Source organism: Periplaneta americana, chromosome 10 (assembly GCF_040183065.1).
Source record: "Periplaneta americana isolate PAMFEO1 chromosome 10, P.americana_PAMFEO1_priV1, whole genome shotgun sequence".
Classification (NCBI taxonomy): domain Eukaryota; kingdom Metazoa; phylum Arthropoda; class Insecta; order Blattodea; family Blattidae; genus Periplaneta; species Periplaneta americana.
This window is the reverse complement of record NC_091126.1, coordinates 805,297-831,374: the sequence shown is the minus strand read 5'-3', so window position 1 is coordinate 831,374 and position 26,078 is coordinate 805,297. Positions and strand designations below refer to the sequence as shown.

Genomic DNA, 26,078 nt, shown 5'->3' with positions numbered 1-26,078 from the left:
AAACTTTTTTTCTGGAATAAAAATGATTCAGATCCAAACATAATAATAATAATAATAATAATAATAATAATAATAATAATAATAATAATAATAAAATTTGAAAGTTAGAATTTATAAAACAGTTATATTACCAGTTGTTCTGTATAGTTGTGAAACTTAGACTCACTTTGAGAGAGGAACAAAGGTTAAGGAAATTTACGAATAAGGTTTTAGGAAAATATTTGAGGCTAAGAGGGATGAAGTTACAGGAGAATGGAGAAAGTTACACAATGCAGAACTGCACCTGAAATAATTAGGAACATTAAATACAAACGTTTGAGATGGGCAGGGCATGTAGCACATATGGGCGAATCCAGAAATGCATATAGAGTGTTAGTTGGGATGCTGGAGAGGAAAAAGACCTCTGGGGAGGCCGAGATGTGAATGGGAAGATAATATTAAAATAGATTTGAGAGAGGTGCGATATGATGGTAGGGACTGTATTAATCTTGCTCAGGATAGGGACCGATAGCAGGCTTATGTGAGAGCAGCAATGAACCTCCAGGTTCCTTAGAAGCCATAAGTAAGTAATAATAATGCAATAACAAAAATAATTAATATCATGAATAATAAACATTCTGTATGGTAGGTACTTAAACTAATTTTACATTGGGTCTCACCGAGGATTTTGGTCACTGGTCACTGGTCACTGGTCACTACTGGTATGCAGTGCTAATAGTGCAGAAGTTGTTAATGAATCTGATATTCTTATCAGCGTAGTTGGTGCCATGAAAATCATCTAGCAGTAGCTGTTAAAAGAAAGAATATTTTCGAAAATACGACAAGGGTTATTTGGAATTTGTATTTACTTGGTGTGGCGATGAAGGTGAACCAACACCTCAGTGCGATGTGTGTTACGAATTGCTTTTGAATAAGTGTATGAAACCCACGAAATAGAAAGGACACTTAGTAACGAAACATGCAAGTATGAAAAGTAAACCTGTCGATTTCATTGTTGTGCAGAAATATTGAGCAAAGTAATCAAAGTTGTTACTAATGTAGGTTCGACAACTAAGAAGGCCTTAGAAACTTCATACATTGTCAATCTTCATATCATGAAGAGCACGAGACCTTAATACGTCCAGCTGCAAAAAATATAGTTAAAACAATGTTTTGTAACAAATTATCAAAGGACATTATTTAATACCACTCTCAGACAACACAGTAACTCGCCAAATTGATAACATAGCTAATAATGTAGAATCTTAACTTATTAGTAAATTAAAAGAAAGTTTGTTTTATTCTCTTCAGACAAACGAGACAACAGATATTTTAACGAACTACAGTTGCTTTGTTATGTTAGATACGAGTTTAATAATGACATTCATGAGAATGTGAAGACTTTGCCAACTTGTTCAACTGGAGAACATATTTTTAAAGATCTCAATGAATATGAAATTGATTGCATTTCGTTTGGACAGTGCTCGTGCTCTCACCGGTAGGCAATGTGATATTGCTCCCGATGTTACTTGGACTCACAGAGCAAGTATGTCATCTAAATTCAAGGTCGTGTTAGAAAGCAGCATTAAACTGATAAACTTTATTAAAGCAAGACCTCTGAGACTTTTCAATAATTTGTGATGACAGGGGTGGTGAACACAACAGCTTCTATTACATTCTGAAGTTTGTTGGCTATAATTGGGTAAGGTGCTCATTGGGTAAGGTGCTCTTTGAATTAAGAGAGAAAATCCTGTTATTTGTAAACAAAATCAACGAAGATTACATATGTTTCACTCCTTCCTGATGATTTGTGTATAAGTACATTGGCATCTTCTCTAAACTAAATTAATTAAATCTGTCTTCAAGGTAATTCTTTGACTGTTCTCTATGCACATGACAAAATAAAGGGGTTTGAAAGAGAACTTACTGTAGTTTGTGGGTCAGTTGTGTAAAAGAATGATACAATTTTCACCACTTCCAACCCTAGAGTCTTTTTAGTAGAAAATGATGTCAGTGTTGGAAAAGAATTATGCGCATCTCCAAAGTGTGAAGTCACAATTTAAAAAATTATTTTCCTATTACGAGCAGTAATTATATGTGAGTCACCACATTAGGTGGCTATGGGGAGCGGTGACCCCGAGGTTCCTTGGCCACCCTGTCCTTGGGGGACATAAATTCGCAGACCTGGTCCTCCAGGTTGAGGGTTGGGCGTGGAGCTGACAACTTCACTCCAGAAAAAAAGTCTTGTAAGGAAACCTAATGTGATGCCTGGGAAGGACTGCTCTAACGGAAACCAACGATGACAATGGGGAAGGACTAACAAATTGAATTTAGCAACCTGGAATGTCCACTCTATGTACAGAGCTGGAACAATTATTGAAATAGCAAAAGTATTAAAACAATATAATACAGATATTTGTGCTCTGCAAGAGAGCAGTTGAACAAGGGGATGGTGTTCTTACTAAGAAGGATTTCTCCATATTTTATTGCGGAAATAAGAATGATAGGCATGAATTTGGCACTGAATTTTATGTATAAAAAAGAATGATTGAGAATGTTTCAGAATTTGAACCTATTGACGAACGGATATGTAAAATTAGAGTCAAGTTAAAATTTTATAACTTAACGTTAATATCAATCCACGCCCCCAACAGAAGACAAAATGAACACAGTGAAAGGGAAATGTTACACTAAACTGGAGAATGTCTGTGATATGGTGCCTAATTATGACATGCTGATTGTTCTGGGTGATTTTAATGCCCAGGCTGACAAGGAACCATTTCTCAACCCGACATGAGGGAAGCAATCTTTTCATGACATAACGAATGATAATGGTGGTAGAATGGTAGATTTTGCTCAAGGTGGGAATTTAGCAGTCACAAATACTTGGTATCCTCACAAAAATATCCATAAAGTTACATGGCGATCACCTCATGGAATGACATGTGATCAGATTGATCATGTACTTGTGGATAATAGACACTGCTCCAATATACGATGCGTGTTCTTAAAGTAAGTTCCAAAAGGGTGTAGTAAGTAAACGGGAAGATATTTACAAACCATTTTCGTTGCATTGTATTCCCCACACTTCAATTACTTCTCAACATAATCTCCACCATTATTGAGGCATTTATCGAGTCATGGCTCAAGTCTTTCTATCCCCTCATTGTAGAATTCGCCCGCCTGTGATGCAAACCACTCCTGCACTGCTGTTTCCACTTCATCGTCGCCATCAAAACGTTGACCACCGAGGAACTTCTTGAGGTGCAGGAAGAGATGAAAGTCACTCGGAGCCAAATCTGGGCTGTAGGGGGCATGGTCAATTTGTTCCGAGCCAAATTTCGAGATGAAATTTTGGGTGTTACGAGCTGTGTGTGGCCAAGCGTTGTCATGAAGCAACACAACTCCGTCGGTCAGCATCCCACGTCTCTTGTTCTGAATTGCGCGACAGAGCATCTTCAAGGTCTGACAATAGGTTTCTCTATTATGGTTTCACCCCAAGGCAAGAATTCGATGAGTAGGACTCCTTTTCTGTCCCAAAAAACAGTGCACATGATCTTGCGTGTTGACATTGTTTGAATTTCTTTTTTCTTGGCGATGCAGTGTGCCTCCATTCCATGGACTGCTGCTTCGATTCAGTCTCGTCACCTGTCACAATATGGTCAAGAAACTCATCGCCTTGCTCACTGTAACGTGTGAGAAAGCTCAATGCACTGGAAGCTCGTTTGGTTTTGTGTTCCTCGGTGAGCATCTTGAGTACCCATCGTGAGCACAATTTTCGATATTGTAATCGATCTGTCACAATTTTGTAGAAAACACTCCGTGACATTTGTGGAAAATTCAAGGAAAGTGAAGAAATTGTGAACCTCCTGTCCTCATGAATTTTTTCATCGACAGCACGCACCAAATCGTCATTGATCAAAGATGGCCGACTGATATGCTGCTCATCATCTACAGAGACGTGGCCCTCATTGAACTTCGTAACCCATCTCCTGACCATTCCATCACTAATGCCATCATCACCGTACACCTCACAAAGTTGAAGATGAATGTCAGCTGGTTTGATGTATCTCGCATTCAAGAAATGGATAACAGACTGCATCTCACAGTCGGTGGGGTGCTCGATCACTTTAAACATTTCAACTGATCACAATTAACCACACACACGGACTGAAGCACTGAAACTGCATGCACAGCTTACCTGAGGACTGAAGAAGAAAACACGCATGCGCAAAATAATGATTGCAGTGATGCAACAGCTATAATTGAAAACGGAACTTACTTTAAGAACACGCCTCATACGTGACTCCAGGAGTTTGCATGGGGCAGATGTTGGTTCGCACCATTTTGTTTTTGTTTTGTTTTTGTTTTTTTTTTTTTTGTAAGAATCAAAGCCAAAATACGAAGTACAAGAAAATTAAGAAACATTGAAGTGGAAAGATGGGATATGGATAAGTTCATGGGAAAGGACACTAACAATTTTTTTCCAAGAAGTTGTGAGAAATTTAGAGCAAAAATTTGATTCGAATGGTTCCATTGAATTAGAGCAGAGTAGCAGCTTAGATAAAGTATGGAATGATATTACAATGTATATTAATAAACGGTGGGGTTAAAAGAAAAGCCACTGAGGAATGAATGGTTTGATGAGGAGTGGAAAGGAAGAACATCTGCTATAGAGATACAAGACAGAATAGAAAGAAATATGAGGATGCTAGGATGGAAACACACAGATTGTTTAGAAGAAAGAAAAGAGATTTTTTAAAATTAAAATTTGGAAAGATTCAAAATGTCTATAATAATAAAGAGGAAAAATCATTTTATAAGGAGTTTTTATGGTATTAAGAAGGTTTTAAATCATACTCTGATTTTGTTAAAAATAAGAATGGGTTTATTATTGGTGATAAATTGCAGGTGTTAAATACATAGAGTTTTACAAGGAACATTTTAAGAGTAATTCTAGGGATAATGGGTATAACGGAGAACCCAATGTGGGAGTGTGTTTACAAAATGTTGAGATGTATGTAGAACCACCATAAGTTGAAAAATAATAAGGCTCCTGGATATGACCAAATTCCGGCTGAATTTATAAAAAAATGGTGGTAGTGAAATTAAGAAAATTCTACACCAACTCATTATTAAAATATGGGAGGAAAAAAGGATTTCCCATGAGTGGGAATACGGAATCATTAATCCAATTCATAAAATGGGAGATGTAATGGAATGCAATAACTATAGAGCCATTATGCTGCTCAATACAGTATACAAGATTTCGTCAAACATAGTATACCTTAGGCTAATGCTGTACTATGAAGAAATTACTGGGGATTACCAAGCAGGCTTCCGTAATGGACGTTCAACAACAGATCTAATATTTATAATGAGACAGGTACTGGAGAAATGTTGGGAAGAGAACATCACAATTCACCATCTTTTCATCTATTTTAAAGGATGAATTGTGGAATGAGGTGTGTATGCTTGCTTATCCTAAGAAGTTAGTTACACTATGTCATATCCTTAATGAAGATATGTTTTCAGTAGTTAAAAGAGGTAAGAATATATCTAAGAAATTCTAGCTAAAAAAAAGGGTTAAGATTGCTTTCCTGCTTTTTAACACAGTCCTTGAAATATCTGTTCATAAAGGAAAAATCCAGTGGAATGGAACTATATTTAATAAATGCAGCCAGATTTTAGCATATGTGGATGATGTGGTGATCTTCGGTAGAAGAATACCAGATGTTAAGGAGACCTTTGAATCGCTAGAACGTAGATCCAAGAAATTTGGATCGGAGGTGAATGAAGTTAAAACAAAGTTTATGACAGTGTCAAGGAACCCACAAGGAATGACTAATCTGACAGCATCATTTGGCTATTTCTCCTTTGAGATATTTAATGAATTTGTGTAACTAGTAACAATGATTTAAGGAATAAAGTTGGGAACAGAAACAAATCTGCAAACAGTAACAAAGATTTAAGGAATAAAGTTGGGAACAGAAACAAATCTGCAAACAGAGCCTATACTAACTAGTAACAATGATTTCAGAAATAAAGTTGGGAACGGAAACAAATCTGTAAAACAGTAACAAAGATTTAAGGAATAAAGTTGGGAACAGAAACAAATCTGCAAACAGAGCCTACACTAACTAGTAACAATGATTTCAGAAATAAAGTTGGGAACGGAAACAAATCTGTAAAACAGTAACAAAGATTTAAGGAATAAAGTTGGGAACAGAAACAAATCTGCAAACAGAGCCTATACTAACTAGTAACAATGATTTCAGAAATAAAGTTGGGAACGGAAACAAATCTGCAAACAGTAACAAAGATTTAAGGAATAAAGTTGGGAACGGAAACAAATCTGCAAACAGTAACAAAGATTTAAGGAATAAAGTTGGGAACAGAAACAAATCTGCAAACAGAGCCTATACTAACTAGTAACAATGATTTCAGAAATAAAGTTGGGAACGGAAACAAATCTGTAAAACAGTAACAAAGATTTAAGGAATAAAGTTGGGAACAGAAACAAATCTGCAAACAGAGCCTATACTAACTAGTAACAATGATTTCAGAAATAAAGTTGGGAACGGAAACAAATCTGCAAACAGTAACAAAGATTTAAGGAATAAAGTTGGGAACAGAAACAAATCTGTAAACAGAGCCTATACTAACTAGTAACAAAGATTTAAGGAATAAAGTTGGGAACAGAAACAAATCTGCAAACAGTAACAAAGATTTAAGGAATAAAGTTGGGGACAGAAACAAATCTGCAAACAGAGCCTATACCTACTAGTAACAAAGATTTACGGAATAAAGTTGGGAACAGAAACAAATCTGCAAACAGTAACAAAGATTTAAGGAATAAAGTTGGGAACAGAAACAAATCTGCAAACAGAGCCTATACTAACTAGTAACAAAGATTTAAGGAATAAAGTTGGAAACAGAAACAAATCTGCAAACAGAGCCTATACTAACTAGTAACAAAGATTTAAGGAATAAAGTTGGGAACAGAAACAAATCTGCAAACAGAGCCTATACTAACTAGTAACAAAGATTTACGGAATAAAGTTGGGAACAGAAACAAATCTGCAAACAGTAACAAAGATTTAAGGAATAAAGTTGGGAACAGAAACAAATCTGCAAACAGAGCCTATACTAACTAGTAACAAAGATTTAAGGAATAAAGTTGGGAACAGAAACAAATCTGCAAACAGAGCCTATACTAACTAGTAACAAAGATTTAAGGAATAAAGTTGGAAACAGAAACAAATCTGCAAACAGAGCCTATACTAACTAGTAACAAAGATTTAAGGAATAAAGTTGGGAACAGAAACAAATCTGCAAACAGAGCCTATACTAACTAGTAACAAACATTTAAGGAATAAAGTTGGGAACAGAAACAAATCTGCAAACAGAGCCTATACTAACTAGTAACAAAGATTTAAGGAATAAAGTTGGAAACAGAAACAAATCTGCAAACAGAGCCTATACTAACTAGTAACAAAGATTTAAGGAATAAAGTTGGAAACAGAAACAAATCTGCAAACACAGCCTATACTAGTATGACTTGAGGCTTTCCCGGCGTTTGATATAGAATAACTCTTCTCGGGTTCTCAGCCAGGTGAGTTGGAGATTAGCTTCCAAGCTTTCGACGGCTAGCTCTGCCATCTTCTTCAGGGACGAAGTGATGTGGGACCACGTCTAGCCGGTATATATGCAAAAGTAGGGCTTCCCGCTGCAGGCCAATCAGGAGCTAGTTCCTAGTCCCGACCGCCAGGCGCATTCTGGTTGGTGGACACGGCAGCCAATCAGGAGCTACTTGCTGGTCCCGACTGTGTGCCATGTGATGGTGGTCTAAGCGTATTGATGGCAGGTTTCCATGCCGTACTCAGCTGTAGACCCCCGTCTCTGTTGAAATTATTGCCATCTAGCTGGATTTCGATGGCTTCCTTGATAACTAAGTCCCAGTAACCTGATGTCTTGTCCAAGATGGTGGTGGCGCCGAAATCTATCTTGTGACCAGTTTCTAGGCTGTGTTGGGCTACTGCAGACTTATCAGGATAATATAGTCTTATGCTGCGTTGATGTTCCTTGTAGCGTTCCATAATAGTTCGTCCCGTCTGCCCGATGTAACATTTCCCACACTCACAAGGTATTGTGTAGACACCAGGTGTCCTGAGACCAAGGTCATCCTTAACTGGTCTCAGCAAGTTCTGGATCTTTGTGGGCGGCTTATGGATGGTTTTAATCCCGTGTTTTCTTAGCATTCTGCAAATTTTGCCCGAGATGGGGCCGTAGAACGGGATGTATGCCATGCCCTTTGTCTCCTCTTGTTCCTCGGCAGATGGTTTATCCGAAAAGGCCCTTCTGAGGGCCAAGCCGATTTCCCTGTTGCCGAAGTTGTTCTGTTGGAACGTCTTATGTAGGTGACAGATCTCAGAAGGGAGACTCTCTTTGTCCGAAATCCCTCTCGCCCTGTGTAGAAGAGTCGACAGGACCATTCGTTTCTGTGCCGGATGGTGGTGGCTGCGTCCATTCAGATATAGATTGGTATGAGTCGGTTTCCTGTATACTCTATGACCCAGTGTGCCATCTGACTTCCTGGAGATGAGAATGTCTAAGAAGGGGAGACATCCGTCTTTTTCCACCTCTTTCGTGAACTGGATGTTCGGGTGGATATTGTTCAGGTATTCTTGGAACTCCTGAAGTTTTTCTTCTCCATGAGGCCAGACGACCAAAGTGTCATCTACATAGCGGTAGAAGTGAGCTGGTTTCAGGGGTGCGTTCTCCAGAGCTCTGTGCTCGAAGTCTTCCATGTACAAATTGGCTATGGCAGGTGATAGAGGTGAGCCCATGGCTACACCGTCGGATTGCTCATAATACTGCCCTTTGTACATGAAGTAGATGGAGCTGAGCGTATGGTTAAAAAGTCCAATGACCTTAGGCGGGAAGTGAGGTCTCAATAACTCCAACGTTTCCTTGAGTGGGACTCTAGTGAAGAGGGACACAACATCAAAACTCACCAGAATATCAGATGGATTTGTTCTGATGCTCTGTAGAGTCTTGATGAACTCTGCTGAATTCTTCACATGGTGGCTGCATTTTCCCACAAGAGGATTCAGAAGACTGGTGAGGTATTTGGCCAGCCGGTAGGTGGGAGAACCTATGGTGCTGACAATAGGTCTCAGGGGAACCTCCTTCTTGTGGATTTTCGGCAACCCGTAGAGTCTAGGTGGTCTCGTGGAATGTGAAGTCAAGGACTTCGTCACTTCGGCTGGCAGATTGGCCTTCTTTAGTAAGGCTGTTGTGCGCCTTTCTATGGAGCTCGTGGGATCGCAGCTGAGTGTCTTGTATGATGGATCTGCTAGTAGTTCCAGGATCTTCTCATGGTATGTATTGGACTCCATGACAACCGAAGCGTTTCCTTTATCTGCCGGTAGTACCACAATACTTTCATCCTCTCGTAAAGAGCGGAGCACTTTGTGTTCTGCCTTTGTGATGTTGGGTGTGGGTTTAGACTGTCTGTTGCCAACCAAGTCACACCACCTTTGGACACTGACCGCGTGGTGGTCAACCTGACTGGCAAGACATTGGACCCGAACCAGGTATCGGTTCTAGCGAAAGGACTTAACTTTGCCCTAGCACCTAAGAAACCTCCCGTAAAGGAAATCATAAGCGGAGTGGAACAAGCTATCCACAAACTCCCGACCGACCGCGTGGTGGTCAACCTGACTGGCAAGACATTGGACCCGAACCAGGTATCGGTTCTAGCGAAAGGACTTAACTTTGCCCTAGCACCTAAGAAACCTCCCGTAAAGGAAATCATAAGCGGAGCGGAACAAGCTATCCACAAACTCCCGACCGGCACTGCGGAAGAGATTCGCAGGGACGTCTGCGGGGCCCTCATAAGGGCCGGTAAAGCCACACCCAACATCACAAAGGCAGAACACCAAGTGCTCTGCTCTTTACGAGAGGATGAAAGTATTGTGGTACTACCGGCAGATAAAGGAAAGGCTTCGGTCGTCATGGAGTCCAATACATAACATTAGAAGATCCTGGAACTACTAGCGGATCCATCATACAAGACACTCAGCTGCGATCCCACAAGCTCCATAGAAAGGCGCACAACAGCCTTACTAAAGAAGGCCAATCTGCCAGCTGAAGTGACGAAGTCCTTGACTCCACATTCCACGAGACCACCTAGATTCTACGGGTTGCTGAAAATCCACAAGAAGGAGGTTCCCCTGAGACCTATTGTCAGCACCATAGGTTCTCCCACCTACCGGCTGGCCAAATACCTCACCAGTCTTCTGAATCCTCTTGTGGGAAAATGCAGCCACCATGTGAAGAATTCAGCAGAGTTCATCAAGACTCTACAGAGCATCAGAACAAATCCATCTGATATTCTGGTGAGTTTTGATGTTGTGTCCCTCTTCACTAGAGTCCCACTCAAGGAAACGTTGGAGTTATTGAGACCTCACTTCCCGCCTGAGGTCATTGGACTTTTTAACCATACGCTCAGCTCCATCTACTTCATGTACAAAGGGCAGTATTATGAGCAATCCGACGGTGTAGCCATGGGCTCACCTCTATCACCTGCCATAGCCAATTTGTACATGGAAGACTTCGAGCACAGAGCTCTGGAGAACGCACCCCTGAAACCAGCTCACTTCTACCGCTATGTAGATGACACTTTGGTCGTCTGGCCTCATGGAGAAGAAAAACTTCAGGAGTTCCAAGAATACCTGAACAATATCCACCCGAACATCCAGTTCACGAAAGAGGTGGAAAAAGACGGATGTCTCCCCTTCTTAGACATTCTCATCTCCAGGAAGTCAGATGGCACACTGGGTCATAGAGTATACAGGAAACCGACTCATACCGATCTATATCTGAATGGACGCAGCCACCACCATCCGGCACAGAAACGAACGGTCCTGTCGACTCTTCTACACAGGGCGAGAGGGATTTCGGACAAAGAGAGTCTCCCTTCTGAGATCTGTCACCTACATAAGACGTTCCAACAGAACAACTTCGGCAACAGGGAAATCGGCTTGGCCCTCAGAAGGGCCTTTTCGGATAAACCACCTGCCGAGGAACAAGAGGAGACAAAGGGCATGGCATACATCCCGTTCTACGGCCCCATCTCGGGCAAAATTTGCAGAATGCTAAGAAAACACGGGATTAAAACCGTCCATAAGCCGCCCACAAAGATCCAGAACTTGCTGAGACCAGTTAAGGATGACCTTGGTCTCAGGACACCTGGTGTCTACAGAATACCTTGTGAGTGTGGGAAATGTTACATCGGGCAGACGGGACGAACTATTATGGAACGCTGCAAGGAACATCAACGCAGCATAAGACTATATTATCCTGATAAGTCTGCAGTAGCCCAACACAGCCTAGAAACTGGTCACAAGATAGATTTCGGCGCCACCACCATCTTGGACAAGACATCAGGTTACTGGGACTTAGTTATCAAGGAAGCCATCGAAATCCAGCTAGATGGCAATAATTTCAACAGAGACGGGGGTCTACAGCTGAGTACGGCATGGAAACCTGCCATCAATACGCTTAGACCACCATCACATGGCACACAGTCGGGACCAGCAAGTAGCTCCTGATTGGCTGCCGTGTCCACCAACCAGAATGCGCCTGGCGGTCGGGACTAGGAACTAGCTCCAGATTGGCCCGCAGCGGGAAGCCCTACTTTTGCATATATACCGGCTAGACGTGGTCCCACATCACTTCGTCCCTGAAGAAGATGGCAGAGCTAGCCGTCGATAGCTTGGAAGCTAATCTCCAACTCACCTGGCTGAGAACCCGAGAAGAGTTATTCTACAGCCTATACTAACTAGTAACAATGATTTACGGAATAAAGTTGGGAACAGAAACAAATCTGCAAACAGTAACAAAGATTTAAGGAATAAAGTTGGGAACAGAAACAAATCTGCAAACAGAGCCTATACTAACTAGTAACAAAGATTTACGGAATTAAGTAGGGAACAGAAACAAATCTGCAAACAGAGCCTACTATGCACTTCTTCCACTATTTAAGAGTAAAAAATGTGTTTAGAACAACTAAAATTAGCATATATAAAACCTTAATAAGACCAGTTGTTTTATATGGTGCAGAAACATGCACGTTAAATGTTGAAACGTGTAACAGACTAGCAGTTTTTTAAATAAAGATTTTGAGGAAGATATTGTGAGCGGTTCATGACAGTGTCAATTGGCGAAGAAGATATAATAACGACTTGAAGGATATGTATAATGACTTGGATATTATATCCTCCATTTGATTAAGCAGCCTTATCTATGTACCTAACTGAAATAAAAACGGAGTACAAAACGCGACTTGATATAGGTGTTCATCTCACCAGCTTATATCCAAATATTGAACAACTGTGCAAGGGTCGGCAGGCTCATCCATCTCATTAATGTAAGTGCCAACTATGTTTATATAAATTTTTCCAGTTAAGGTACAGATGCAAATTTTATTGTAAAAATAAACAGCCTTCAATTATAAAAAAAATTCACATTAATCTTAATATAAAATGAAGGGAATTGTAATTGGATACCCTCCAGAATAAGAGTCTAATTACATATACCCTTATTCCAGCGGGATATTCAATTAATACAGTTTTAAAAACTTAGATATATTAGCTGATTAACATTAATTCAAAAAATGAAAACATTATGACAAGGTTATCTTTCGAACAGGGCAAGAGTAGGGTGGTCCACATAGCATTTTAACTTATAAAAGTGGTCCTCCGTTGAAAAAAGTATGAAAAACTCTGTTATATGTCAGTCACCTTCAATGTTATATATGCGTGCATTCCGTATCTCCTTTGTACCTGAATGGATAGCACATTAGCCTGATAAGAAAATGTTCTGTGTTTGGCTTCCAGCTGTGATTGTTTTTTTTTTTATTAGGGTCTATTATTACATCTTTGCAATTTGAATGGATGAAATTTCTACACATTTAAAGAGCAAAATTAAAATTATTTCTTTAATTTATTATCATAATACAATGCCATCTTAAATTGAATGAGCATATCGAGAATTAAGTCCACACCTGTGGAGTAACGGTCAGCGCATTTGGCCGCGAAACCAGGTGGCCCGGGTTCGAATCCCGGTCGGGGCAAGTTACCTGGTTGAGGTTTTTTCCGGGGTTTTCCCTCAACCCAATACGAGCAAATTCTGGGTAACTTTCGGTGCTGGACTCCGGACTCATTTCACCGGCATTATCACTTTCATTTCATTCAGACGCTAAATAACCTGAGATGTTGATACAGCGTCGTAAAATAACCCAATAAATTAAAATAAATTAAATTAAAATCGAGAATTAAATCTAGGGCTTTCCCAAAACACATCATGAAATGTTTAATATAAAACAATTTTTATTTCGAAAAGAAAGTAAAACGAGCAAAATTGTATAAAACTTTTTTGTTTCAAATATCTCAAATAATAATTCCCTGACATTAATTACATTACTAACCCTGTACTGTATATCTATTTAAACTATAAGTTACAGTACTATTTGTCCACACCTGTGGAGTAACGGTTAGCACGTCTAGCCGCGAAACCAGGTGGCCCGGGTTCGATTCCCGGTCGGGGCAAGTTACCTGGTTGAGGTTTTTTCCGGGGTTTTCCCTCAACCCAATATGAGCAAATGCTGGGTAACTTTCGGTGTTGGACCCCAGACTCATTTCACCGGCATTATCACCTTCATCTCATCAGACGCTAAATAACCTAAGCTGTTGATAAAGTGTCGTAAAATAACCTACTGAAATAAAAAACAGTACTATTTATAAATAACATCAGATTAGTAAGCTTGTATTCATCTGAAATTATTTAATTCAGTTATATTTTCTGATAGCAGTTGAAGAAAATTATAAAGAAACTGACTTGTATATATGCCATCTTCTTGATTCATTTCCTAATTTGTTTGTGTGTTAAAATGATAAAAAATTTAGACTTAAATTATTATATTATTGTTTACTGCTTCCGAATTGTGTTCTAATATTCGGTAATTGTGTTTTAAAAAATGTGATCAGGTGCTGTTCCAGAACTTGCACATCAAGCAGCTTCATGGTGACTTGCAGTGACCCCAGGCTGCACTCAGTCTCTTCGTATAAAATGTAATTGGAAGCTTGGCAGAGAAAATCCAATTACCACAGAAACACATTCGAGATTATAAGCTGAATATATATTACTCATACAAAATGAAGGAACTTATTTCGAGATCTGGTTTATGGTGCACACGATTCTTTAGAAGTATACTTGTGTAGGTTAACTGCCATAAGATTTCTTTGTCTCAACTCAATTGATACTCACTGTGCTAGTACATTAGCGAGATAGATCATTACGTATAGTCTTGTGTTGACCAGCAAGTTTCCATTTTCCCCTACTGTTATCGAAGTGATATAGAGAACAGTGTAATGCCAGGTCTGAACATAGAATTTTGGCTTTATTAATTTTACTTAAGTATAAAGAGATCCTTTCTATAATATGAGACCAATGGCTTTACCGGTGCTAAGCACAGTAGCCAGTAAACCATCAAAGACCGAAGATATATTTTGGGGACAAATTGTTACAAACATTAATTTGAAACATTATTCATTGCAGTTTGGAGTGTCCTAAGGAAATACTTACCTCCAGACAATCTTCTAGCTAGTTTTTCACGTCTCTCCTTTTGTGTGAAACAATAGTGATGCGTCCAAGTCTCCTGTGACTTTCTGTGATGGGGTGGCTTCCAAGTAATAGGCCATTCTATCGATTCTTGCATTCTTTCTTCCAATTCACGTTCTCTGAATCGCGAACTTGCACCAACTGTTTTGGTCACACAATACCTTTCCATTCTATCAAGAAGTACCTGCAATAATTAAATGAAGTATAACTAATTCATAAGAAGAACAAGTGGCTAAAATGCTTCATGCCCACTTTCGGTGCAACATGAGCTGATGGCTTAGCATGAACACTACATGGAACAGAAAATTATTATTTATTAGGCTGACCAGACATCCCCGATTTCCGAGGGCAGTTCCCAGTTTTGAGTTGCTGTCTCCAGGGAGCAAATGTTCCTATTTTTGTCCCCAGAAGCTTTGATTTTGCTTCAATAATAATTTACACGTAAATATTTAAGTATCATGATGGAACTGCTGCGATTCATGCACATTTCTAAATGGTTCTCAGTATGAGGCAGAAGAACAAGCAAGCACAGTGTGAGATATTCTGCACTCTTTGAGAAAAACATAGCATCTCTGTCTTTGCTTTGGTCATCTTAGCATTCACGTTGCGTGGAAGCGTTAGAACTGTTGAAGTGTCCATTTTTGCTTTGACTGTAATTTGAATAGCACGTGTTATCAGTTTGTGTTACAACTTATAATGTGAAATACTCAAGTTATGACGAAGAGTCAAAAAGTAATCTTAATAACTGTTTTATTAATTGAATATGTACAATAAGACTACAAACACTTCATCACTTTTCAACATAGTATAACAGGAAACTTGCATTGAACATAGTGGGGACTATGTTGTAAAGTGATGAAGTGTTTGTAATCTTGTTGTACATATTCAATTAATAAAACAATTATTAAGGTTGCTTTTTGACTCTCCCTCGTACATGTTATAATAGCTAGTGGTAGCCTTTCTAAAAAAAGAAAGTGAGTCTTGTCAGAGTCCTTAAAAGCATGGACAAACACAAACATGCAATTTCAACTGTTGCAGTAACAAATTATTTTATACATCTTGATTACACAACTTTTAACACTGTATCACTTCGGAATATGTATGATAAGACTTTCTTGTGTTAAATTCTAACGTACCTTGTTTACATGTTTCGACCTTTTATGGGTCATCCTCAGAACTGAAAGTCTTATCATACATATTCCGAAATTATTTTAGGAGTGCACAGCCATCTAAGAAAGTCTTATCATACATATTCCGAAATTATTTTAAGAGTGCACAGCCATCTAAAAATGATTCTGGCTTAGCCGTGAAAATTATTATTACATTGTTGGACAATTCCATGAAAATGTCAACCTACACCCTAAAAATAAATCTCTCTGCAGAGCTCAAATTCCTTTATTGATTGTTACATTGAAGTCCAAAGTTCATGAAACTCTAAATATTTCACAAACAGAAAGCAGTTATTAAGTCGAAAGAAGTGGAGACATGAAGATGCCTGCCAAGGTTAATACATAATGACAGTATTTTCATCTTGTAGACTAATTAACTCCATTATTTGTGTAAGTATATCGGTCTTGACTGTAGCTAAAGTATCCACAGAGTTTAAGAAATAAGTCCATTGCTTCAATATCCATGTAAAGTAAGAGATATCATAAACAGATGCACTTAAAGACCATGTGATTGTATGGGTGATTCCATTACATTTTTTTTATATTTTTTATTGTACAGGTTCTGTTTTTACGAGTTCAAATCTCCCAATTTGTCTACAAAACTAAGTTTTCTAACTCAGCACTACTTACTTACTTACAAATGGCTTTTAAGAAACCCACAGGTTCATTGCTGCCCTCACATAAGCCCACCATCAGTCCCTATCCTGTCTGAGATTAATCCGGTCTCTTATCATCACATCCCACCTCCCTCAAATCCATTTTAATATTATCCTCCCATCTACGTCTCGGTATTCACAAAGGTCTTGGTAAATTTCGAAGTCCTTATCGTGGTCCGTGTCGTGGTATTTATTGTAATCCTTGTCGTAGTGTTTGTCGTGTTTCTTGTAATATATTATCATGGTCCTGATTTTGGTCCTTGTCGCGGTCCTTGTTGTCTTTCTGATAGTCCTTTTCGTGGTCATCTACACAGGACTGGAATACTTAACTCTCCCTTTTGTGCGTTATGCAATTCAAATGAACCCATGAACTTAGAACATTAGGAAGACGCAGAACCCTACATAAAAAGATTCTATACTTCAAAGTACTGGAGTCAAGAGGATTAATGGCTTCATTGCCAAACGTCTAGGCATTTCAACAACAACAATTTCCAATGTTAAAATATTTAATTACACGTATTTGGGCTTCCAGTAAAGTGTTAAATATTCAAAGGATTTTTCAATTATTATGTTGATATAACACTGTTTCAACAAATAAGAAAAGCCAGTTACACAAACCTCACCTGGGGATTCACTGTAGCCATACGAGACTTCTTCTGTATGACCATTCCAAGTGGCGAAGAAAATGGCACTCCACAACAACGTGTAAATGTCACACCAGCAGGGTAGCGTCTCTTGCATGCTGCTTGTTTCGTAGGACTCTTTGCTTTTGGGGTTTCTTCTAAGTTCACAGGTTTCAGTTTCAAGTAGAGTAAGAATGAATCCTGGAAATAAAATCATCACACAGCAAATAAACAATTCATACATAGGACATCCTCAGCTCAGTCTCTATCTGTAGTTTTTCTTCAATTTCCTCCTACATTCCAATTCTTACAGTGAACATATAAAGTCTTACTCAATATATACCAAGTTTTCTTTCTAGAACCGAAGTGGCCAGGAATAAACAATGGACTTGTGACCTCATAAGAGTGAACCATATACTACAAGCACGAGCTTGAGTCTGAAATACCAAGTAATATATATAAATATAAAAAAATAATAATCAGATATTGGTAACACTTGTTGCAGGCTTTTGGTCATTAAAAAATAATCTGCTGTCCATTAGTATTATGTTCAGGAATACAAACTTATGCAACAAAAGTACTGGTAGAGGTGTGAAAGAATGACAATCTCAAGCTAAGTGCGATAAAGCAGCTAGTACGTGAAGTCAAGTGTTGGTTCAATACTAACACATATAGAAAATGTGAACTTTTCGTTTTATGTTACAACAATATGTAAAATTTCGAAGTAATAGTGAACAATGTTTCGAACTAATAACTGACAGAAAATATAATACCGGTACATTTATTTATGTCATTTTTTCTACAAACAACAAAAAGGATTTTTTTTTTTACTATCATAATATTCACATTCAAATATTTTTTTTCAAACATTTTATTCCCACATTTACTGCAATCATAAGTTGAAAAATACAACTATACTCTTTTCGTTTAATTTGTGTAACATATTTTAAAAAATGTAAAAATTTTCATTATGTAAAATTAAATCAAAATCTATATTTATGTTCATGCCAAATTTTCAATATATTGTGGATCCTCTTCCACTTAAAATACTTCCAGAAATCTGCGTGACCAGAATCTTCCGCGTTGATTGACCACACCATGACACTTCACAGTTCTATCCATGTATTCAGCAATAATTTTTCTTCTTTATTTCGTCGAACTAACTTTGTTTTAGCAATCCAACATTGGAAGGCCGATTCGTCTGAAAAGCATAACTAATAGAAATATAAGCATATATATTTCAAACTTACTTATTTCATTAGTTAGAAATTTAGAGTGGAATATTAAAACATGCACAAGGGTAAAATGAATACTTAAGATTCACCAGTATTACAAACCAGAATATCTGTGATACATTGCCCACAGCAGAGTTTCTTCATGGCTTCTGGGATGCAGGGAAGGGACAAAATTCCCCCCTCCACGAATTTAACACTTAAAAAAATTAATAATCTAGTAATATTGCTGAACAAAAAATGTGAGAAATATATTTCAATATAAAAAAAATTTCACTTTTATAAAACCTAACAGATGAGCTAGTTAATGACTGCTCAACATTACCCTTTGCTACATCAACGGTTGTTGCCTACTATAAAATTAATTTTTGTTAATTGAAACTAGAATTACTTTTTACAATAAAATTGTGAAAATGACACTTGGGAGAAAATTAAATGCAGAATAAATATGGGAAATGCCTGTTATTACTTGGCTGTCCCAGGTTTTTAAGTAAAAAAATTGGAAATGTCACAGTTTTTTTTTAAATTACATTATGGGAACCCCAGTTTATGACGAAGTATCAGATAGGCAGGATGGAGCAAAGGGGTGCTGTCAATTAAAAAATTTCCATGACAAGACAAATACATTTTCTCAATTCCACAGTGACACGGGTGGAATATAGTCTTTCTCCACACACCAGAGAGTAAGCAGAGTGTGGCATTACACTTCTTCTCTCAACTCAAAAAAGAACTCAGTTACGAAAATCATGGCGGACCAAAATGGGATTTCTCGAATTGATTTCATGGCTCAAGAAAATACCACAAACATTGCAGTATTATGCAATCCAAAGCAGAAAACGAAGCATGCTGGTATGTAGCATCTGCTTGCTGCAGGGTCATATAAGTGGTAAGTCTGTCCAGATTCCAGAACACGCTCCCAGGAAATAATTATATGATTGGCAAGAGGTTAAACCAGAGATTCTGTTTTATTTTAACCCATTTGCATCTGGACTTTTCAAGATAACCATCCTACATGATAAGTGCAAAATGGTGTTTATTAAAATGTTAAATCAATGTGCAGAAAAAACTTTTGGTTATTCCATGTGCTGGAATGATGGAATATCGAAAAGTCTTCTCCTGAACATATCACAATGCAACACTAAAATCTCATAGGATTAGCAGTTCTCTCCCATCCAGAATTGCATCAAAAGATTGCAAAATAAATAAAAGTAAATATAGAATTTATATTCATTTACATGAGTTTGAATGTGTTCAAAAATAAACATTTTGGTATTCCCCCGTGCTCTCAAACTTAATATTTCCATCATTTCAGAACTACGGACAGGTTCCATTACCTGGTTTTGCCCATCTGCCCTGATGATGTAGTTCCCAAACATTGGAAATTATATGACTACACAAAAATTAAAGAGAATTTGAAAATTGAACTTTATACATTGTTTAACTGTTAACAATGTCACTCATATATTATAATATTCTCCAATTTATTATACAGTGAATAACAGCAAGCAGATTCGAGGGATACAAAGCATATGAAGTTCTCTTCCAATTTATGTGTGTGAACTTTCGTTAAGTAAACAGCAATAAAGATACCATGAGAAAATGTGGTGACACCAATAATTCATGATTGTCAAAATACCTATCTCCTGCTACTAAAGAAATTCCAGGATCGGTAATATTTACTTTATTACTCACCTGACACTCTTGCTGCTGTTGTTCTTCGGCTACTTCTTCCAAAGACATCTGCCGTTTCCCACATATCTTTTCATGATCCTACAAAGATAAAAATGTAATACACAATATTTACTTCACGTGAAAAGGACTTCAAAAGTTTTCAATTCCTCTAAATAAAAACAGTTTCATATAACAGAAAAAAATAGCTGGAATATAAATCACACTTATAAATTTTTAAAACTGCTATTTTACGTAACTTGAGTCATATCAGTTCAGAATTTAACACATTTACGCTAAAGTGATCTTTCATTTCAAAGAAATAAAACTATCCAGTTTACTCACTTCTCAAACATTCACATCCTTAATATGATTACTGCTCACGAATTACTTTCTTCAGCTATCAACAGACATATCAATTTATTTATTTAACATCTTGTCCCCAAATAGGAGGGCAATACTTAGTTAAGAATTGCACATTTTTTTAAATTCCAAAAATTAAGACCAATTTATTTATAAACTTTAAAGCTAAAATATATTTATGGCATTAATGTTGCACAAATTCACATGATCCTTTCTACAGATTGAACTATGAGTTTACTTTTTTATGCTCAGCAAGTTGGGTTTTCCCGGCCCAGGACACAATTTAAATCTGCTAGAACTTTACATGGTCAATCTCCTAATCAGATGTTTTTCTTTCACTCGGTTATTTAACGATGCTGTAACAACTACTGAGTTATTTAGCACCGATGGAATTGGTGATAGCGAGATGGTATTTGGCGAAATGAAATCGAGGATTCGCCATAGATTACCTAACATTCGCCTTACTGTTCAGGAAAACCTTCAGAAAAAACACAACCAGGTAATCAGCCCAAGCTGGAATAAAACCCACATCCCAGCATATCTCCAGATTGGGAGGCAAGTGCCTTAGTGACTGAGCTATGCCAGTAACTTTAATCAGTTGTCTGAACTATATTGATTAATGTGCATTTTTAACCATGGTTAGATACACAGTAAAGAAACGCATTTTCTTCATTGAAATGTATCTACTATAAAAGAAGTCATGCAAGTTATGTTTAAGCCTATCTGTGTGGTGTTTTAAATACATTGCACAACCACTGAAACAGTGTGTTACTTAATTATTTAATATGTGGGCAAACATAAGAAAAATGTGGATTTTCGGTATCCCAATAGCAAGTACTCTTGAGTATTCACAAAGCCACTCGAGTGAAACCAAGCTTCCTCAGCGGAGAAGGGGAAAAAAAAGCAGCAGCATTGCATCAACAATTTCATCGTGGATTGCTTTTAAATGCAATGAGGAAATCACGTCCGCACTAATGAATCACCTAGATTCAATTTATAAACAACCAACATCTTATAAGGATGAAACTTAAGAAATTTCAAACCCTTTACCACAGTATGTTACGTTATGTTCAATTCTTGTGCCAGGCAACTCAACTCTATGGACAAACTGTAAATGTTGCATACTGTAAATGCTTCCTACAACAAAACCTGCATGAGGTCCTGTGTCACATTCCGACCACTTCCTACACCCACCACCCATTAGTCTCCATAATGACGTTCGTTTACATATGGCTGGTGTTGCTCGCGAGATGGAGTTGGCAATTGCTGTACCACCCTTCATACTCTCCGGATCTGAGCCCCTGTGACCAATTTATTCCCCAAACTCATTCATTTCCACACAGTTCTGGACATTATGCGTGCAGTACACTACTCCATCAGTGGCATTATGAAGCTATCAGACTTTAAAAGTGAATCTCTGCTACACATTTCCTATATCAAACTATAACTTACTATTGTGGTCACTATTAAAGTTTTATTAAATTTCCGACCCTTGTGTGTGTTTATGCAGTGATAATTTTGTTTTTCCGTAATAATTTTCTCTTTGTCCATAATGCCGTAATAGTGGGTGTAGATCAGCAATATTGTCCCTCCTTATTTAACAGTTTGTAACTTGGAATTCGCTACTATTCTTCTTTTTTCAAGTGTAGTTCAATCATGTTGATGTCTTTTTTTTTTTTTGTAAGGTATATGGCATTCCGAACTACTCTTTTCTATCTAAATGTTTATTTCACCCATCCCTACTTGCATATAATCTCAGTTTATACCTGGATATTTTATTTTTTAACATACCTACATATCTTCCCCCTCACATATGTACCTTGGAACCTGCTACAATTCTTTTTATTGCTGCTTTCTAGACTCTTCTTGTAAGTTAATCGTCAATGAAGTTCATTTACTGTAGATAATACCTTTTTTCAGCGGCGTAACATTAGGGCCTGCAATGCAGGCAGGCCCGCGGTTTTAAGGGGCCCTCAAACACCACGCAAAAAAAAAAAGAATAAAGTAAAAAAAAAAAAAGCCCAATTAATTGCAGCCTGCATGGAAATGGTCAGATCACTATTCACGGTGGTTTCATAGAATCGGACTATGTTGTTGAATCCAGCACAGCTTTAAACAATGCTTGCCTGTGCCCTTGCCGACAGCCATGTCGTATAACACGTACACGTGGTGTGCGGCATCACTCTCAGTCCTCACAAAACAAAAGAGCAGCGCAAAGTTATTTTATCATAATGACAACAATGAAACTTGATACCAAAATATATTTTAGTTGTAAAATTGTATTTTCTTGATGAATAGGGTACCATAGTTCCCCCTAACTATGGTCCACATTTTTCTTTGTATATTCAGTACTATTCATCCAGATTAAGTGAAATTTTGGCTTCGGACTCTTGTAAGTGTATATTAAATAAATATTGGCAATTATTTAATTACAAGTGTTAAAAAAATAATAAGCATTGGTACATAGTTGTATTCTGAGTTGCCCAACTATGGTCCACTCATATATTCATGCTTGAAAGCATGAATGGACTATAGCTGGAGCTGTAATTATTCGTAAATCAATATATTGAGTTTCTAATTTCAGGGTAGAAACAGAAATATTAAAAATAAATGAAAAGTACATGGATTCTTTTTATTAGTACACATTGCATAAACACACAATAAACAAGTGAAATCTGGAAGTCATTTTCCTGCAATAATGAACTACAGTATATTAAAGAACAAAAGTATGGTATCAAAATAAACTAACACATTCTTAGCAAAATATTATGCACTGATAATGTTTATTTACCATACTGAGAACTACATTCAGTAGGCTTATTTCGATCCTTTGAATCTCCACTTCTCTTGTAATTCTGAAATTGAAAATAGATCTCTCTTTTTCGAGACGCATTTGGGGTCTTCAATTTGTTTTATTATGTTTTCCTTTCTATAGAATAAAATGTCTTACATTTCTTGCCACCTCAGTAATTGCTGCTTCTTACCATATATGAAACAATAGCTCCATTGTTCTTCACTTCCAACATTTTCCCTGGCCACAATTCCTCCTCATAAGTAACTATCATATAACTATGTGCCTTTAGCATTAATTTAACAGATTTCGTCTTCTTTTCCACATCTGACTCACTGTCTGTAAATATGGAGAGAACACCGGAAACAACATAATCTGTATCCAATTCAATTTCATCGCTCTCACAGTCACTTACAGGGATGGTTGTTTTCCTTCTACCCTGAAGTTTTCGTTTTACCGGACCATCATTCGTGCTAGTACCACTGATGCTGGAACAGCCTGTTTCTTTATTTACTGGATTATAATGTTAAATAGTGTTTTAGAATGTACTGAGATACGGTATTTGCAGAAGTAAATAATCACATTCATCACATTTTATTAAAACAAATATTTCAAAATGAAATACAACTATGGTCCACGAAAAATTGTGGTACATAGTTGAGGACTGAGTTCTAGTCTTGAGGTTAAACATTTTTCTTGCAGAGTCCCTAACCTCTGCCAGTCTAATTATAACGTGAAAGTAAACACTATATAGCCAGGTTTAATTGTACAAACAATCATGTATCTATAACTTACCAGCTCTACATAGGAGAGCTTAATAAAACAAACAGAAAATGAATGATTTCGTGTGTCCACACACGATGCACACTGACCTTGTTAAGCATCCATATCATTGCCACGTGTAATGGTAGATGGAAGCATCTATGGGGAACATAATTCCATCACAGTGGCGCCTCTAATGGTAAACACCGAACTCTCGGGGGGACTAAGTAGAACATAATGCGTTTTGGATCATAGTTGGGTGCTTGGACCATAGTTATGGAAAATGACGGTACCTGAAATGGTTTTATGCACATTTTTCTCTGAACATTTAAATTTTGTTATACATTTATTCGACAACAATGGAATAGGTTTTCGTTCAAATTCATAATGCCAATAATTATACAACAAGATGTTTGTGCAGTAACGATCAGTCAACTTTACTCAGTTTCGAAAGAGCTCTCTTAGTCTCTTTGCGGGAAGTTAATAATGTCAGTTGTGTGGTCAGTGTGATACTTTTCCATCTTTATTTGAAGAGTTTTTTAATTTAATTTTGTTCGTACATTTTTCTGTGTTTTAATCGAGTAAATTATTATTAGAGAGTATAGACAGTATAGTATTGAAAAATGAAACCATTTAAAGTTAAGTACGAACATCTAAGTGATGCACAGAAAAGAAAGAAGAAGCAAGAGTCAGAAAAAGAAACAAATAAATTAGTGAAAGTATTTTTTTTTCTCTTTCTGGACCTAGTAGTAGTACTAGCTCAACAGTTACAAATGTTTGCAGTGCCACAGGTGAGTGCACGTCTGAAGTGCAAAGTGATATAGAAATAGATGTTAGTAGAGACAGCAATTGTGAAAGCATTAGCGAAAAAGAAGATTGTAACAAAATTGCCTTAAATGTTTTAGTACAAAAATTGGAAAGTCCCAGTTTTTTTAAATTACATTATGGGAACCCTAGTTTATGACGAAGTAACAGATAGGCAGGATGGAGCAAAGGGGTGCTGTCATTTAAAAAATTTTCCATGACAAGACAAAATGACTCTGTTTATTGTAAACCGTGTTGGCTCTTTGGACAGCAGAAGTCGTCTTCAGCCTGGAGGGAAGGGGTCCAAGATTGGAGATGGTTAACCAAAAATATAGTGCGACACGAAACTAGTTACGCACATTTGAACATATGCGTCGTTTTCAATTTGTGGAGTAAGAAAAACACAGTTGACGCGGGTATGGATTCAGAATTAAAGAAAAGTGAAAACATACGGAAACAGGTCCTTGAGCGTATTGTTAATGTGACGTTAGCTCTGGCATCCAATAATCTAGCTTTTCGGGGACATAGGGAACAAATTGGAAAATCAAACAGTGGAAACTTTTTAGCAATCATCGAACTTCTCGCAAAGTACGATCCTGAATTATGTGATCTCATAAATAAACCAAAGTATACACAAAAGTACTAAGCCCTTCTATTCAAAATGAGTTAATAAAGGTTTTACCCCGTGCAGTTGAAAAAGAAATTATTAATGACCAGCTTCAGCCTAGGGACACAGAGTAACCAGTATGAGGTTTAGAGTATAAATGACGTCATGACCCATGTAGGGGGACTGGAACAGCACAGGTGGGTCCGTAATGTGCATTACCGTTGTGTGTATTGCTGCTTGGTTGCGGTACGTGTAACAAGCTTTGGCGTAGGGACACCCGATTGAAGGTTACAACTCACGTTAATACTTTAATGGTAGACATTTATTGTCTGCAATAGGAATGTACTGTATATACTCCATCTGCACAGTGTGAAATATATTTTGTGCCGCACTATGACGGACTGTTTACATGTTGAGACACGAAGTAACGGAACGCTCCATCTCCCAGTCCACTCGACCAACATAACACTATCGTCCATGCATTCTGGACTTCATGCGTTTCTGTGCCCAGGACCTAAGCCTATTAATGACGTTAAAGCTGCCCCATTCTTTTCAATAATTACAGATACAACACAGGACATAACAATTAAGTCAGATATTTAGATATGTTACAGTTTCACATGATGTAACTGGAAAGTCTTGTGTAGTGAAGATAAATGAAAGCTTCTTGGGTTTTCGCGAAATAAAAGATCAAAGTGCATTAGGAACAGAGAAGGAAATACTCAGTGCAATAGAC

The 26,078-nt window shown here is 37.6% G+C and overlaps 1 protein-coding gene across 5 annotated transcripts in view; it reads right to left on the bottom strand.

Annotated features, from left to right (window-relative positions):
- The window catches only part of ova (ovaries absent), a 144,113-nt gene that overhangs the window by 64,571 nt on the left and 53,464 nt on the right, over positions 1-26,078 (bottom strand). For all 5 annotated transcript variants that reach the window (XR_011334199.1, XR_011334197.1, XR_011334200.1 and 2 more), the window contains 3 exons: positions 20,040-20,117; positions 17,116-17,316; positions 14,632-14,851 (listed from right to left, as the gene is read on the bottom strand). Coding sequence is in view for 1 of the 5 variants with exons in the window: in XM_069836657.1 (XP_069692758.1) it covers positions 14,632-14,851; positions 17,116-17,316; positions 20,040-20,117 (499 nt within the window). In the remaining 4 variants the exon portion in view is untranslated. The remainder of the gene's footprint in view (positions 1-14,631; positions 14,852-17,115; positions 17,317-20,039; positions 20,118-26,078) is intronic.